The sequence below is a fragment of the Oncorhynchus nerka genome, linkage group LG9a, assembly GCF_034236695.1.
Source record: "Oncorhynchus nerka isolate Pitt River linkage group LG9a, Oner_Uvic_2.0, whole genome shotgun sequence".
Taxonomy (NCBI): Eukaryota; Metazoa; Chordata; class Actinopteri; order Salmoniformes; family Salmonidae; genus Oncorhynchus; species Oncorhynchus nerka.
This window is the reverse complement of record NC_088404.1, coordinates 27,675,186-27,692,811: the sequence shown is the minus strand read 5'-3', so window position 1 is coordinate 27,692,811 and position 17,626 is coordinate 27,675,186. Positions and strand designations below refer to the sequence as shown.

Sequence of the window (17,626 nt, the reverse complement as noted above, 5' to 3'; positions counted from 1 at the left end):
CACTGTATGCCAGCAGCAGTACAGTGTTTGTCAGTAGAAATACAATAACATACAGTATCATAGGGAGGGAAGGGATGTCAAGGCTTTTACAGAATGGGGGAAAACATCCTTGTCTGGTGAAATATTTCATACTATCAGTCTCTCAACTTGAAACTCACACAAATGCATCCACGCATGCACACACACACAAAAACTGCATCTCTATCCATCTCTCCACATACACACACTGGAACGTGTGGGTGTGCTATCTATGCCTGTGTGTACTGTATGTTTGTTTAAATATGTGTATGTGTGTTATCTGTGCTTGTGTGTGTTGTAGATGCCTGTGTGTTATCCTTATCTATATGTGTACATTTCCAGGGCCGAGGCAGGCTGGGCTCCATCTTTGTGTGGGCATCGGGGAATGGTGGTCGTGAGAAGGACAGCTGTAACTGTGACGGCTACACCAACAGCATCTACACACTATCCATCAGCAGCACCACCCAGTACGGCATGGTACCCTGGTACAGCGAGGCCTGCTCCTCCACCCTCGCCACCACCTTCAGCTCTGGGAACCCCAACGAGAAACAGATAGTGAGTAATAATAATAATACAAATAATAATAATAATAATTTGGTGGGTGCTTATATTCGTCCATTGGAAATGTGTTTTTTGCATATCCAAACTCCCCCTGAGACACCCCGATAAACACACACACACACAGACCTACATTCACCCTCACCATGTTCTTCAGCTTTGGCAGCCACAACAAGAAACAGATAGTAAGTACCACTGATACACACATACATACACACTCCCACCTTCACACCTACACTCGCCACATATTTTCAGCTCCGGAAACCCCAATGAGAAACAGATCGTGAGGCATCATTATATAGCAATCCCTCGAGGTCCAGGAGGATCTCTTCATCACACACAATAAAGCACAAAAGCACAACATAAAACTCTCCTAATAATTTGGAATAATGATCCAGCCACACACCCACAGTAACGGCAACCTTAACCAGAAACTTTTAGCAAGTACCTCTGATACACAAACACATACACACATACACACATGAGGAAACCTCATAGGAACAGATTGACACTGGCACACAAACACACTCATATCTACAGCAGAGTAAACCTCCACGTGAAAAAGACATTGATTCATACCAAACTAATGGCCTAAACTCACCGAAGGCGAGCATGTGTATTATTTATTTTGGAATGCTTTGTTTTGAATTATAATGACCCAACCGAAGCAGGGCGGGTCCGCTTTGATGCCTCGCTCAATTAGAGCGTGTCTCTATTTTTGCGCTCTATTGCTGCCACTGTAGTCACACAAAACAATAGAAATCATGTTATCATTCACTCTCTTTCGAGCTCATTTGAATTGGAAGAGGTAGTTAAGGGTTGAGGCTTTAGCATACATGCTAAATTAGACCAATTCATCCACTTATCAAATCTAATTTTATTGGTCACATACACATGTTTAGCAGATGTCATTGCGGGTGTAGCGAAATGCTTATGGAAACACAACATCACTATCAGCAAAGATGATTGGAGACTATCCTGCTAGCATACAGTCACTGCTCTGCCTGTCCCATCCTTTCCACCCGCCTCGCTCTGCTTGCTCCGCCCACCCGCTTCTGGTCAGTTTTTAGCTTAATAGTGACTAATATACTGACAAACAGTCCAAGAAACACCACACTTCCTCTAAGCTTTTTGTCAATATAGGGACCACAACTAACTTAAACAGTCCTGCAACTCAACGCTTTCTCCACTTTCCTCCCAAACACACCAGAGGGCTGCTGCAGGTGAATAAACATTCACCTCTCAGTCTGGCTGTGTCACTGTGTCACTCTGAGGGGATTAAGTCTGCCTCTGACAAGTGACACAACACTCTAAACTACGCCTCTGCTCTGTCCCCCTTTTTTTCCTCCTCTCCTCTCTCACAACTTTCCTTCCATTTTCCTCTTTTCCACCTCCTTTTCGTCCCTCCTAGGACGACACTCCATTTAGTATAATATGTTACGTTCCGTATGGTTACGTAAAACAAACTTAAGCTAAAGGCAAAAAAAAAGTAGGGTGGTTGGGAGGGTGTATAAAGAGAATGTCTAGCAACCATGGTTGCTCAGGGTGGACAGGTGGGTGTATAAAGCGAACATCTAGCAACCCAAAGGTTGCAAGTTCGAATCTCATCATGCATAACTTTAGCATTACTACTTTTTAGGTACTTTTTCATGTTTCTAAATTATTTATTAACCTATTCATTCGGAGAACACATCTTTTTTGTTTTTTACAACTTTTCTTCTACATATACATGCATTTTACATACATTTTTACATTTAAGTTTAGAGTGTTGTGATATAGCAATCACATAACAATAATACATTACCGAACATCAGCTCTTTAATGCCACCCCTCAGCCACACTCAGCCCATCCCACCTATCACCATAGACCTCAGCTCTTTAATCCCGCCCCTCAGCCACACTCAGCCCATCCCACCTATCACCATAGACCTCAGCTCTTTAATCCCACCCCTCAGCCACACTCAGCCCATCCCACCTATCACCATAGACCACCCTCCATTGGTTTCCGTGTGCCATATATTTTTCAATTGTGCTGTGATGTTTTACATACATTTTGAACCTTTCTAATCGTATAGTATCCACAAATTGTGAACTAAAGATGAAAACCTTTCCAACAAGTATTATTATATAAAATCACCCAACACTGCTGTTTGTAAAGTTAATTTTAAGTGGATGTTGTGATTTTTTAACTATTCCTGAACCTGTGACCAGAATCAAGCTACATAGGGGCAATACCATAATAAATGATCTAGTGATTCTGTCTCTTCGCAGCAAAATCTACAGAGATGAGATTGTTGTATGCCCCATATATATAGCATCCTGTTGGTGGCAAGAATGTTGTATAATAATTTAAATTGAAAAACTCAAGTGTCGAATCAAGTGTTGCTTTTTTGTATCAGTTCATAAAACCATGTGCCATGGAATCGGTACGTCAAAAATCTCTTCCCATTTATTTTGCCACCTGTATGGTGCAGCTGTCAACATTTTTTGTCCTCAAATTAAACTGGTATATTTTTATATTTATGGCAATTATTTTCATACAATTTGTATTTATAATATATGGCAGACCAACAAGTTCCCTACCTTCTTCAACTTGCATCCTCCATTTCTGTGGTAATGCTGCAATCAATTGGTTCTAAGTCTGGATTGAGCAGACATTACCATATATTTTCGATAGCTGCATATGTGACATAACGCCATCGTTTCTATTCAGAATATCATTAATAAATATAATAAAATGTTCACACACAAAAATCCATTACGAATGTTTTATTATTAATCAGTATCCTGTATTTGAGTTTAACCATAATATTTGTTGTAATATTTGTTCTATCTTTTCTGGAGGATAAAACTGAAATTGTAACCAGCTTTGTATGGCTTGTTTAAGAAAGGGCGATACTTTAAAGAAAATGTCATTTTCAATCAGTCAGAAATGAGAAGTTGTAATCTGGATAAAGGCAAAAAAGGCTGGTTTTGAACAAAGTATGAGCCTTTCTTAATAATCTACTGGAGAACCATTTTGAGTTTAAGTATAACGTATGTATGAGGGAATCTTTTAGTGAGTGAGATGTTTACATTTTTTTATTTAATATTTTTTCCCCCCAAACGGGTATTCATTATATGAATAGGCACATTTAATTTTGTCTGTCTTAGCATTTCAAATTAAATTAAATATTTTGGCTCATGTGATTTAAAAAACGAGTTGTCTGGAGTAGGCAGTGTAAGTAAACTGTGATAGGACCAAAGAGTTAATCAATGTGATTTATCCATAAATAGACAAGTGTCTACCTCTCCATGGTTGCAGAATCTTCTTTATTTTTGCTAACTTTCCATTGAAATTGATTGTGATAAGTTAATTTACATTTATTGAGATATGAATACCAAGTATGTCTACTTCACCATCCGCCCAATTTATTGGTAAACTACAAGGTAGTGTAAACACTGTGTCTTTTAGCGATCCAATACGTAATATGGTACACTTTTCATAGTAAATAGATAGGGAGACAATGGACAACCTTGTTGTACTCCTCTTAAAAGTTGAGAAGTAACCATTATTTACTATTTTACACCTGGGGTTGCTGTACATAGCTTTAACCGATTGTATATGAGATTCACCAAAATTAAAATAATCCAGGCATTTATATTTAAATTCTAGTCGTACTTTATCAAGTGCCTTTTCAAAACCTGCTATGAAGACCAGGCCTGGTATCTTTGATGTTTAAACTATTTAGCATGTTAGCTAACCCTTCCACTAACCTTAACTCTTTTAGCTAACCCTAACTTTAACCTTTGACCTAACTCCTAAACTTAACTGTAACCGTAACCCCAACTCCTAGCCTAGCTAACTAGTTAACGCTAGCCACCTAGCTATAATTCATAACATATCATATGTTTTGCAAATTCGTAACATATTTTGTAATATATCATATGAAATTTGTGATGGACATCCACAAATGAATACAACCATACGAAAATTGAGTGTCTGAGATTTACATACAGAATCATACGAAATGCTCTGAGACCAGATTGCCTAGGCAGAAGTCACCCAATTACAAAATCCTTACTTGAGATCCACATACTCACACTTCTTTTGCATAGATAAATAAAGCATTTACACAAGTTGTTTAACTTCCATGCAAATCAGATCTCTATATAACTGATGTTGTTTCCTCTCGTCTCTCTCTCTTCTCCTAGGTGACTACAGACCTGAGACAGAAGTGTACAGACTCCCACACGGGGACGTCAGCCTCAGCCCCTCTGGCTGCTGGGATCATCGCACTGGCTCTGGAAGCCAAGTGAGTTATCTCCGTTACACTCTATCTCCGTTAACCTGCCATCTCTCACACGAGAACATCTCGTCATCTCTCTCTCTACAACATCTCTATTCAATTCGTCTCTCAATAGAATATAGTCTCTCAATGTCATAAGACAACCGACTGGAAAAGAGTAGTGTGTGGTGGAAGGTGAGTCTGGCATGGCCAGCCAGTGATCAGTTCTGTAGACTAAACTCTTAAAAACAAAAGATGCTAAGTACAACCATATAGGATTCTTCGGTTAGTCCCCATAGGGAACCCTTTTTGGTGCTAGTTAGAATCCTTTGCAGATTGTAGAGTCTAGAGCCCAACCAATATGGGATTTCTGAGTCCGATGATGATACCGATTTTAGGGAGGCAAAAGTCACCAATTACTGATATATACTGTAGATAGTCAAATATATCTATGGCAGTGGATAAGAAAGCAGAAGTGTAGGTTTTTTAACAAAATGTTAAAATTAACAATATTTAACAACATTTGATTTGTAGTTTACATGATAACCACCAAAAAGCAACTATATCCTCTATAAATACAAAACAATTATTCAGTTTACCTTCTTAGGTTTGTGAAGATGTATATATCTATGGCTGTGGATAAGAATGCAGAAGTGTTTGTGCTGAAGTACCACAAGCACACTAATAAACAAGGGGCTGAATGAATTAAACTTTGTGTCAAATAAATCTGAAACTGCACTGTTCCCAAGTTCACAAACGTTGCTGCGAAATGCAGTAACATGCAGTTTGTCATGTCACCACTAGATGTTAGCATTTGTATTGAGTATATTCACTACAGTGCTTTACAACAGTCAAATGTTATGTAAAGGAACACTTTATGGCAACCTTGCAATGAGAGGGGTACTAACTTACTTGAACAATCAGATGAGGGAGTGTGATGGGGAGACGAGAGTCATGCATTTATTTTATGTAGTGATCCATCAATGAATTTGGTTATTTATTAGATATAATAAAACTAACCATTCTAAATGCAAAGTGATAATCGGATGTCTTATTCAAACTCAGCTTGCGAGCTTATCATGATGTTTGCCCTTACTCATAGTTACTTGTCTTAACCCAAAATAGGTTTACTCCAATAGCTGCATTGTTTTTAAAATGGCATGTAGACAAACAAATTGACACATCTTGAATTTTTATTTTATTTTCAAAATCCACAATTTAAACATACAGAGTTTCACAGACATTTCCATTTGATTTGATTTTGGGATAATTTAAGATGAAAGCTTCAACCGTGTTACTTTATTTGTCACTTAGGCACTTTATTTAACTTAACATACCCTTGCAGTCCGCCAGTTTCCATCTCTGTACAAAGGCATGGTCTTCAAGCTATGGAAGATGGCAAAACATTGAATAATAATAATTATTATTATTATTATTCATTTGCACTTTTCTAGACACCCAAAGCTCTTTAGAATGTAAGGGGAAACTCACCACCCGTACCCCAATTACCCCACATGGCCCATCCACTCGCCTCTACAGAGGACAAAAGTAACAGTTTTACATTTTTGTTTTCTACAAATATTTTGTTACACATTATTCATACAGTTTACATGCTTTTTTTTTACGGTCATTCAAATTGTAATTCCAAGTTGGAAGCTCTGGCATCTTTCTAGAGCTCCAACTTTCTGACCTGAAGATCACTGACGTCATGATTTGACCTAGTTTTTTCCCAAGTTTCTAGTTGTCTTGAAAGCACCAATACTCTTGCAATGCCATGGGATTTTAGTGACCACAGAGTTGTGACCACAGAGTTGGAACATCCGTTTAAAGCCCCATCTTCTTCAAGTACTTAACACTTAAACATCATTAAAATGTAATGAATGTTGTAAAGTGTTTGGTATAAATTATAGTGATTTGTCTTTGAACTTACTGGCTTGTTCTTGTTCATTTCAGCAGCATATTTTTATTTGGCTTTTGATTTTCTCTTTCCCTGGTGGCATTCATTGTCTTTGTGCCCACAACTTGAAAGTGAACACAATTGAATGGGAGACTTTTACACTCCCAACTGAGTTTTTTTCCTGACAAAGGTTGTGTATCTATTGAAGGTCGTTCAGAAATTATTCACACCCCTTGACTTTTTCTACATTTTGTTACGTTACAGCCTTATTCTAAAATGGATTAAATCGTTTTTTTCCTCATCAATCTACACACAATACCTCATGACAAAGCAAAAACAGTTTTATTTATTTTTTGCTAATTGATTAAAAAAAACACTGAAATATCACATTTACATAAGTATTTAGACCCTTTACTCAGTACTTTGTTGAAGCACCTTTGGCAGCGATTATAGTCTCGAGTCTTCTTGGGTATGACGCTACAAGCTTGGCACACCTGTATTTGAGGAGTTTCTCCTATTCTTCTCTACAGATCCTCTCAAGCTTTGTCAAGTTGTATGGGGAGCGTCGCTGCACAGCTATTTTCAGGTCTCTCCAGAGATGTTGGATCGGGTTTTATGTCCGGGTACTGGCTGGGCCACTCAAGGACATTTAGAGACTTGTCCCGAAGCCACTCCTGCGTTGTCTTTGCTGTGTGCTTAGGGTCTGAGGTCCTGAGCGCTCTGGAATAGGTTTTGATCAAGGATCTCTCTGTACTTTGTTCTGTTACTCTTTCCCTCGGTCATGACTAGTCTCCCATTCCCTGCCGCTGAAAAACATCCCCACAGCATGATGCTGCCACCACCATGCATCACCATAGGGATGGTGCCAGGTTTCCTCCAGACTAGGGCTGTGGTGGTCACAAAATTTCATCAGCCGGGGATTGTCAAGCAAATAACTGTTGGGCTCACGGTAATTGACCATTAATTAACATGAACACATTTAGCATCTCCTGGCTTCCACACATTCCACACATTTTAAAAATTATAATAAATCCATACAATATAGCCTACACCTTCACAATAAATCCATTATTTATTTTAGACAGGTCTAAAGAAGCATGATATAAAGAAAATGTAGTCTATTTCAGAAGAAAAGATTAGCATACTCTGAGTTGTCCTTATGTTAGGGCCTGATGTGGCGGTGCCAAATGGCTGTGGGCTACACTAGTTAATTTAGCAGACAGGATTTGTTTATAAATCTGTTTCATTATTTTATATTATTTTATAGTATGAAGAATACAATTGAGAAAAGCTGAATATAATATACATATTTTCTCCAAACGATTTGAGGGAGTGCGCACATGCGGCTATTCTTGTTAACAAACAAATTACTTCTATATGTTTAATTTAGAATTATTAATGTAACTCTAGTTGTTCTACAAATGTTGGGCTATATGTTTTCATTTATAATACATTGTAAGGCTACAAGATGAGACTCAAATGATGATTTGAAAAAAGTTGCTTGAAAGGCATGAGCTCTGCTTTTTTGCGCATGTTGTACACACTCTAATACTCGCTCATTCACAATTTGACAAGCACTTGATAATGCCTCAAATTACATGGCAGCATCTCCTTTGTGGCCATAATGCACCCTAAAAAAATCCATGCCTTTTGCGGCCCGGAGTGCTGCGTTTGCCCTGAATGTGCTGCGCAATCCGAAGCGTCTCTCACTCGCATGGCTCTCCATCACATGATCGGGTCTTTCTCACAGGATACAAGTTAAGACAGACAATTCCGAGGTGCATATTGAAGATATTGGATGAACTGTCCACATGTACTTTTCGTCAGCCAACAAGATGAGTAGGCCTAACAAATAGCAAAAGCACTAGCCTATGTCAATCTACTATCCCGCATAGTACAAAAGTCAACCTAATATATTCTGTGCGAGAAATAAATATTCCAAACAGTCTGTGACAGTTGTGGGATGCGATAGATTGTAAATTAATAGAACCACTAGCATAAAAAAAACATTTGTTTATGCAAAGTAGCTAACGCAACAGATCAGAACGTTTTGCTTAAAAGGTTGATAAACTATTAGGCTATTTTTTTCACATTATAAGCGCAGCAATGCACAGATGGTAGTAGGCTAAAAGCGTGAATGTTCCATTAGCGGAAAACACCATTATCAAAAGTGACCGCAAATGCAATTATGCATGTAATGCTTTTATTGTAAAGGTGCATTTTTATGTTGAAAATGAGTTTGCAGTCACTTAGAAATGAAGCACATTTTTTGTCCATTAAAATAACATCAAATTGATCATAAATGCAGTGTATACATTGTTAATGTTGTTCTGGCTCAAAAGGGCCAGAAACAAAGAACTTGCTTCTGAAACTTGTCAGTCTATTCTTGTTCTGAGAAATGAAGGCTATTACATGTTAGAAATTGCCAAGAAACTGAAGCTCTCATACAACGCTGTGTACTACTCCCTTCACAGAATAGCGCAAACTGTCTCTAACCAGAATAGAAAGAGGAGTGGGAGGCCCCGGTGCACAACTGAGCACGAGGACAAGTACATTAGAGTGTCTAGTTTGAGAAATAGACACCTCACAAGTCCTCAACTGTCAGCTTCATTAAATAGTACCCACAAAACACCAGTCTCAAAGTCAACAGTGCGGAGGCGACTCCGGGACGCTGGCCTTCTAGGCAGTTCCTTTATCCAGTGTCTGTGTTCTTTTGCCCATCTTCATCTTTTCTTTCTTTTGGCCAGTCTGAGATATGGCTTTTTCTTTGCAACTCAGCCTATAAGGCCATCTTCCCGGAGACGCCTCTTCACTGTTGCGCAACATTGAAGTGTTTAATTAGATTGTCAAAAACATTTGCATTGATGTCAGAGTGATTAGAGAGCCAATAGAGTACTGAGTACCAGGCAGTTAGCTACTTTGGTAGGCTACTAATGACTTGCAGCATCAGAGGTTGGAAGCCTAATTACCGTGACTAAATGGTCATGTGGAATTTGACTGCCTTCATGACTCGTGACCGCTGGTGTGGCGGTAATATGGTCACCACAACAGCCCTACCCAGACGTGCTTGGCATTCAGGCCAAACAGTTTCATAAGACCAGAAAATCTTGTTTCTAATGGTCTGAGAGTCCTTTAGGTGCCTTTTGTCAAACTCCAATTGAGCTGTCATGTGCCTTTTACTGAGGATTGGCTTCCATCTGGCCACTCTACCATAAAGGCCTGATTGGTGAAGTGCTGCAGAGATAGTTGTCCTTCTGCAAGCTTTTCCCCTCTCCACAGAGGAACTCTGGAGCTCTGTCAGAGAGACCATCGGGTTCTTGGTCACCTCCCTGACCAAGACCCTTCAACACTGATTGCTCAGTTTGGCCGGGCTGCCAGCTCTAGGTAGTCTTGGTGGTTCCAAACTTCTTCAATTTAAGAATAATGGAGGCCACTGTGTTCTTGGGGACCTTCAATGCCGCAGAAATGTTTTGGTACCCTTCCCCAGATCTGTGCCTCGACACAATCCTGTCTCGGAGCTCTAAGGAAAATTCCTTCGACCCCATGGCTTGGTTTTTGCTCTGACATGCACTGTCAACTGTGGGACCTTATATAGACAGGTGTGTGCCTTTCCAAATCATGTCCAATCAATTTAATTTACCACAGGTGGACTCCAATCAAGTTGTAGAAACATCTGAAGGATGATCAATGGAAACAGGATGCACCTGAGCTCAATTTTGAGTCTCATAGCAAAGGGTCTGAATACTAATGGAAATAAGGTAATTTCTTATTTTTTTATGTATACATTTGCTAGAATTTCAAAAAGAAAAAACGTTTTTCCTTTGACATTATTTGGTATTGTGTGTAGATTGATGAGGAAAACATTTATTTAGAATTTTAGAATAGAGCTATAAGGTAACACAATGTGGAAAAGGTCAAGGGGTCTGAATACTTTCCTGTCTGTCAAGTCCCTCAGTCGAGCAGTGAATTTCAATCACAGATTCAACCACAAAGACCAGGGAGGTTTTGCAATGCCTCACTAAGAAGGGCACCTATTGGTAGATGGGTCAAAATAAAAATCAGGCATTGAATATCCCTTTGACCATGGTGAAGTTATTCATTACGCTTTGGATGGTGGATGGAGTAACTACATGCGTCCTTCCTGTCAATGTTCTAGGTGAATGGAATAAGGCGGAGTCAGGCGCAGAACACAGGTATGAGTAAAGCCACGATATTTACTCAAATTCAACAAATATCCAACAAGGATAAACATAAACCATCCAGATCACGTACACGGAACCACTTGACAAAAACTATCACGCACAAAACAACAGGGGAAGCCAGAGGGTTAAATAAGGAACACTGATATTGGAATGGAAACCAGGTGAGTATAATGAAGACAAAACAAAACGAAAATGAAACATGGATCGGTGGTGACAAGAAAGCAGGTGACGTCAACTGCCGAACACCGCCCAAACAAGGAGAGGGACCAACTTCGGCGGAAGTCGTGACACTTCCTCACTCAGTCGCCGGAGAGGAAGGAAACATTTTCTCCTGAATACAAAGTGCTGTGTTTGGGGCAAATCCAATACAACACATTATTGAGTAACGATCTACTTATTTTCAAGCATAGTGGTTATGGGTCATTCCGTTTTTCAGGATAACAAAAAAAAAAGAATGGAGCTAAGCACAGGCTAAATCATAGAGAAAAACCTGGTTCAGTCTACTTTCCACCAGACTCTGGAAGAGGAATTCACTTTCAGCAGGACAATAACCTAAAACACAAGTCTAAATCTACACTGGAGTTTCTTACCAAGAAGACAGTGAATGTTCCTGAGTGGCCAAGTTACCGTTTTGACTTATCTACTTGAAAATCTATGGCTTGACCTGAAAATGGTTGTCTAGCAATGTTCAACAAATGTTGCACAATCCAGGAGTGAAAAGCTCTTTGAGACTTACCCAGAAAGACTGTAATCACTGCCAAAGTATTGACAAAGTATCTACAAAGTATTGACTCATCGGTGTGAATACTTATGTAAATTAGATATTTCTGTATTTCAATTTAAATACAATTTCTAAAAACATATTTTCAGTTTGTCATTATGGGGTATTGTGTGTAGATGGGTGAGGGAACAAATATATTTAATCCATTTTGAATTCAGGCTGTAACACAACAAAATGGGAAATAAGTCAAGGGATATGAATACTTTCTGAATGCACTGTATGTTACTATTAGGATGAAAGGCTTTTAGGGAAACTAACAAAATGAGAGAGTCATGGCTAGAAGGGATCCAACTTTAGTCAGAATTTACTTTTCGTAGCAGTTAGGAGAATAAACGTGTCAGGTTAGGAGAATTAGGTTAAGGTTAGGAAAAGGGTTAGATAAAATCTACTTTAGACTTAAATTTGACAAAAGCTTGATTCCATCTAGACCTGATCCAACGTGAGCTTGTTATGACAAGCACACACTAGCTGTTCATTATGAAAATGTTTTCTTTCTGAAACTATCATGTAAATTACACTGTTATTCAATACCAGATGTATCAGCTATATATTTCAAATGTAAATGGCATGCACTGATGACTGAAAACATTCATGCAGAAAAATGCTTGCCGCACTGGTTTTAGTCACACACGTTCTAGTTTAGTTAGCTACAGTTGAAGTCGGAAGTTTACATACACCTTAGCCAAATACATTTAAACTCAGTTTTTCACAATTCCTGACATTAATCCTAGTAGAAATTCCCTGTCTTAGGTCAGTTAGGATCACCACTTTATTTTAAGAATGTGAAATGTCAGAATAATGGTAGAGAAGGATTTATTTAAGCTTTTATTTCTTTCATCACATTCCCAGTGGGTCAGAAGTTTACATACACTCAATTAGTATTTGGTAGCATTGCCTTTAAATTGTTTAACTTGGGTCAAATGTTTTGGGTAGCCTTCGACAAGCTTCCCACAATAAGTTGGGTGAATTTTGGCCCATTCTTCCTGACAGAGCTGGTGTAACTGAGTCAGGTTTGTAGGCCTCCTTGCTCGCACATGCTTTTTCAGTTCTGCCCACACATTTTCTATATGATTGAGGTCAGGGCTTTGTCAGGGCTTTGTGATGGCCACTCCAATACCTTGACTTTGTTGTCCTTAGGCCATTTTGCCACAACTTTGGAAGTATGCTTGGGGTCAATGTCCATTTGGAAGACCCATTTGTGACCAAGCTTTAACTTCCTGACTGATGTCTTGAGATGTTGCTTCAATATATCCACATAATTGTCCTCCCTCATGACACCATCTATTTTGTGAAATGCACCAGTCCCTCTTGCAGCAAAGCACCCCCACAACATGATTCTGCCACCCCCTTGCTTCACAGTTGGGATGGTGTTCTTCGGCTTGCAAGCCTCCCCCTTTTTCCTCCAAACATAACGATGGTCATTATGGCCAAACAGTTCTATTTTTGTTTCATCAAAAAGTATGATCTTTGTCCCCATGTGCAGTTGCAAACCGTAGTCTGGCTTTTTTATGGCGGTTTTGGAGCAGTGGCTTCTTCCTTGCTGAGTGGTTATTGGTTTCAGGTTATGTCGATATAGGACTCGTTTTACTGTGGATACAGATATTTTGTACCTGTTTCCTCCAGCATCTTCACAAGGTTCTTTGCTGTTGTTCTGGGATTGATTTGCACTTTTCGCACCAAAGTACGGTCATCTCTAGGAAACAGAATGCGTCTGCATCCTGAGCGGTATGGCGGCTGTATGGTCCCATTGTAACGGCTTTCTTCCTGGGAAGGAGAGGACCAAAGCGCAGGGTGGTGAGTGTTAAACATCTTTAATAAAGATGAATACCGAGAACACTACAAATATACAAAACAATAAATGTGAAAACCGAAACAGTCCTGTGTGGTGAAACAAACACAGACACGGAAATAATCACCCACAAACGCCAACACAAAACAAGCTACCTAAATATGGTTCCCAATCAGAGACAATGACTAACACCTGCCTCTAATTGAGAACCATATCAGGCCAACCACAAAAACAGACAAACTAGACACACAACATAGAATGCCCACCCAGCTCACGTCCTGACCAACACTAAAACAAGAAAAACACACAAGAACTATGGTCAGAACGTGACACCCATGGTGTTTATACTTGCGTACTGTTGTTTGTACAGATGAACGTGGTACCTTCAGGCATTTGGCAATTGCTCCCAAGGATGAACCGGACTTGTGGAGGTCTACAGTTTTGTTCTGAGATCTTGGCTGATTTCTTTTGATTTTCCCATGTGTGCAAGCAAATGGCCTTGAATGACAGATCTGCGCCAACTGTCTTGTTTTTTGCAGATTGCATATTTTGATTGCAAACTAAATAAGACCACAAACATAATAGGCCGAGACAAAGGGTGATATTTTTGTATAAAGGAAGTCCAGTGCTCACACATTAAGTAGCACAGATGGCTGGCTAGTCTAACTACCTTGCTGGCTAGATAGAGCCTAACTACATTGCCGGCTAGCTATCCAGCTAACGTTAACTAGGTGAACTAGTTAACATTTGATGAGGAGATGTATTTGTTCAGTCTATGTTTATAATATTGGTGCTTTATTTGTGGAATAAAGACCGAAACAAATATTTCTATGACAGGCTAATATCCATAGCCACGGGAAGAAGATTGGGCGTGGGGGCCAATACACTACTTTTGTGAAAATGTTTCAACTAAATTCATTTAAGTGTTTACCAACTATTGTCCATTCAGTCTGATAATTATCTGTACAAAACAGTTTATCAGATAATACTTGTGGAATATAAACACTTGCTTGATATGTTTTCCAGTTTCTTGAAATACTTTGTAAATGCCACTTATTTCTTTGTTAAAACTGAGATGGTCTATTCATTCCTTTTCCATTTTAGTAGCACTCTTATCCAGAGCCACTTACAGTAGTGAGTGCATACATGTTCATACTGGTCACCCAAGGGAATTGAACCCACAACCCTAGCATTGCAAACACAATGCTCTACCAACTGAACCACATCATCACAAACCACTTGATATCTCAATGTACTCAATTACTGTATTGCGCATTGCTTTTCTTCTTGGTGATGAAAAGTCTACAGGTACAAACCTAGATGACCAGCCTATGTACAATGCGGTAATGTACATTTACAATAAGTGGTTTGTAAGTGATTGTTTTCCATGTTATTTAATCAAGAAAAATATTTCACCCTCCCAGAGTGCAAAGAACCTTGGCGTGAACCTGCAAACATCAAAGTAGTGACTTGCTAATGCAGGTTCTTGCTATACAACATCAGTAGAGTACAACCTTACCGCACACAGGAAGAGGCGCAAGTCCTAACCCAGGCACTTGTCCTCTCCTGTTTAGATTACTGCAACCAGCTGTTCGCTGGGCTCCCCGCTTGTGCCATCAAACCCCTGCAACTTATCCAGAACGCTGCAGCCTGCCTGGTTTTCAACTTTCCCAAGTTCTCTCATGTCACCCCGCTCCTCCGCACACTCCACTGGATTCCAGTCGAAGCTTGCATCCACCACAAGACCATGGTACTTGCCTACGGAGCAGCAAGAGGACTTGCCCCTCCCTACCTTCAGGCTATGATCAAACCCTACACCCCAACCCGAGCAGTCCACCATCTCAGGTTTCTTGGCCCTCCCACCACTACAGGAGGGCAGCTCCCGCTCAGCCCAGTCCAAGAACTTCTTTTTCCTGGCACCCCAATGGTGGAACCAGCTTCCTGCTGAATCTAGAACAGCAGAGTCCCTGCCCATCTTATGAAAACATTTGAAACCCTACCTCTTCAAACAGTGTCTTAAATAATCCTCTACTTTCTATGTAGTTATTATGCCTGTGATATGTGTTTGTCCCACCTAGCTATCTTAAGATGAATGCCCTAACTGTAAGTCGCTTTGGATAAGAGTGTCTGCTAAATGACTAAAATATAAAAATGTAAATTGATGTTTTGTGTCTTTGCCCATAACTTTGCACCTTTTGATGTAAATGTTACCTGGATTCGGTCCTATGTAGCAAGATTTTAAATGGTGTTTTTTACATTGGATAAAAGTAGAGACTCAGAGCTAGAAAACGGTATGTCATACACTACAGCCGAGGAACAATGGGAAAGTAATTCTGCTTTGAAAGCTAATACACTTGTAACCCTACTTTTGAGAAAATGGCCCTTGAATTTTTGGTACACCTACTGGAGAGCTCTTCTTTGTCTGCACCCATTCAGCATTCACACCCTCTTAAGCCTTAGCCCCACCCATTTCTTTAAGGATTCACATGTGAAGCCATGTGCTAAACAACCAAAGATTTCAAGACTAAAGGCTGGTTTATACTACGTATATCGACATGTCTGTAGACAGTTGTTGAAGTGACATCATGAACATTCTATTGCCGTCTGACATCAAACTTGTTGTTGTCGTTATGAAAAATGATAAACACAAAAACGACAGGATGCGTGACATCAGCAGCCTGGTGGTTTGTTTAAAAACGAATGTAGGATATGTCAATCTAGCAAACCAGGCAACTTAAAGCAACCTTCTAAACAATGTTTAGGTCCATTTCTAGCTTGTTAGCTAGCTAGCTAATGTTAAGTTAGCTGGCTAGCCAGTTCAAATAATGACCATATCATAGCTGACATCAAACCTGTTAAAGATAGGGCTGTTTACTGCCCCCTTTGGAGGAATTGCGTGCCCATAGTAAACAGAATTTTTTGGGGTCAAAAATTGCTAATATATGCATATAAAAATATTATTGAATAGAAAACACTCTAAAGCTTCTAAAACCGTTTAAATTATGTCTGTATGTAAAGCAGAACTCTCAGGGCAGTCATTCTCCCAAACTCTCTCTTGTCATCATAAAAGTTGGCCCAACTTTGACGTCATCGCCCCCACCCTTCCCAAGCACCTACAGACCTGGGAACAGTCTCTATGTCTTCAGCGCGATGTCTGCTTCCAATGGGGCTTCTCATTGTGAGAATTGCGCGCTCACGAGAGTTTTGGCGGGCCCAAACCTTTCGGTCACGCGAAAAAACAGGTTACTCTCATGCGCGCTCTGCTCGGGTGATGTATTTTTTCCAAGATCGATTAAACGATGCGTGTGTTTCTGTTCGTCCTCAGGATTGCTATGCACCTTTATAACATGCTAAAGCTTGATTCTGAACATAGTTTGACAAGTTTAGTCGACATATAATATGTAATTTCGACGTTTTGGTGCGCATCCACTTGACTTTTGGCTGCATTTCAACCGAAATATGTCGTGTTTGATAACCGAAAGACACAGACTTCAAAACTAAACGCTGTTTTTGGTACGTATAATCCCTTCCAGGTCTTCTGATGGAAGAACAGCAAAGGTAAGGGAATATTTATGTGGTAAATTTGGGTTTCTGTGGACTCCAAGATAGAGGAGCCATAATGCTACTTTCTGAGCGCCGACTCATATTATAGACTAGTGAACGAAATCTGTAACGTTAAAAATAAATGTAACACAGCGATTGCATTTAGAAGAAGTGTATCTTCCTATATATATGTAAAACATGCATATTTAGTCAAAGTTTATGATGTGTATTCCTTGTTAGCTGACGGAGCTATCGTCATTTCTCAGGACATTTGAGTAGCATTTTTTGAACGATGCGTCATTGTAAACAGAGATTTATGGATATATATAGCATATTATTGAAAAAAACATAAATGTACTGTGTAACATGTTATATTACTGTCATCTGATGAAGATTTCAAAAGGTTAGTGAAATTATTTTTCTTTTAATCCTGCGTTTGTTGATTGCATATTTTGTTCAACTTGGCTATGCAAATTAGCTGTGTATTCGGTGGTGGGTTGACATAAATATGTGCTATGTTTTCGCCGTAAAACATTTTAGAAATCTGACTTGCTGGGTAGATAAACAAGG

The 17,626-nt window shown here is 39.5% G+C and overlaps 1 protein-coding gene across 2 annotated transcripts in view; it reads left to right on the top strand.

Annotated features, from left to right (window-relative positions):
• furinb (furin (paired basic amino acid cleaving enzyme) b) overlaps positions 1–17,626 on the top strand; it is a 212,393-nt gene that overhangs the window by 181,975 nt on the left and 12,792 nt on the right. For both annotated transcript variants that reach the window (XM_029667831.1, XM_029667830.1), the window contains exons 9-10: positions 361–573; positions 4,771–4,871. In XM_029667831.1, the coding sequence (XP_029523691.1) occupies positions 361–573; positions 4,771–4,871 (314 nt within the window). The remainder of the gene's footprint in view (positions 1–360; positions 574–4,770; positions 4,872–17,626) is intronic.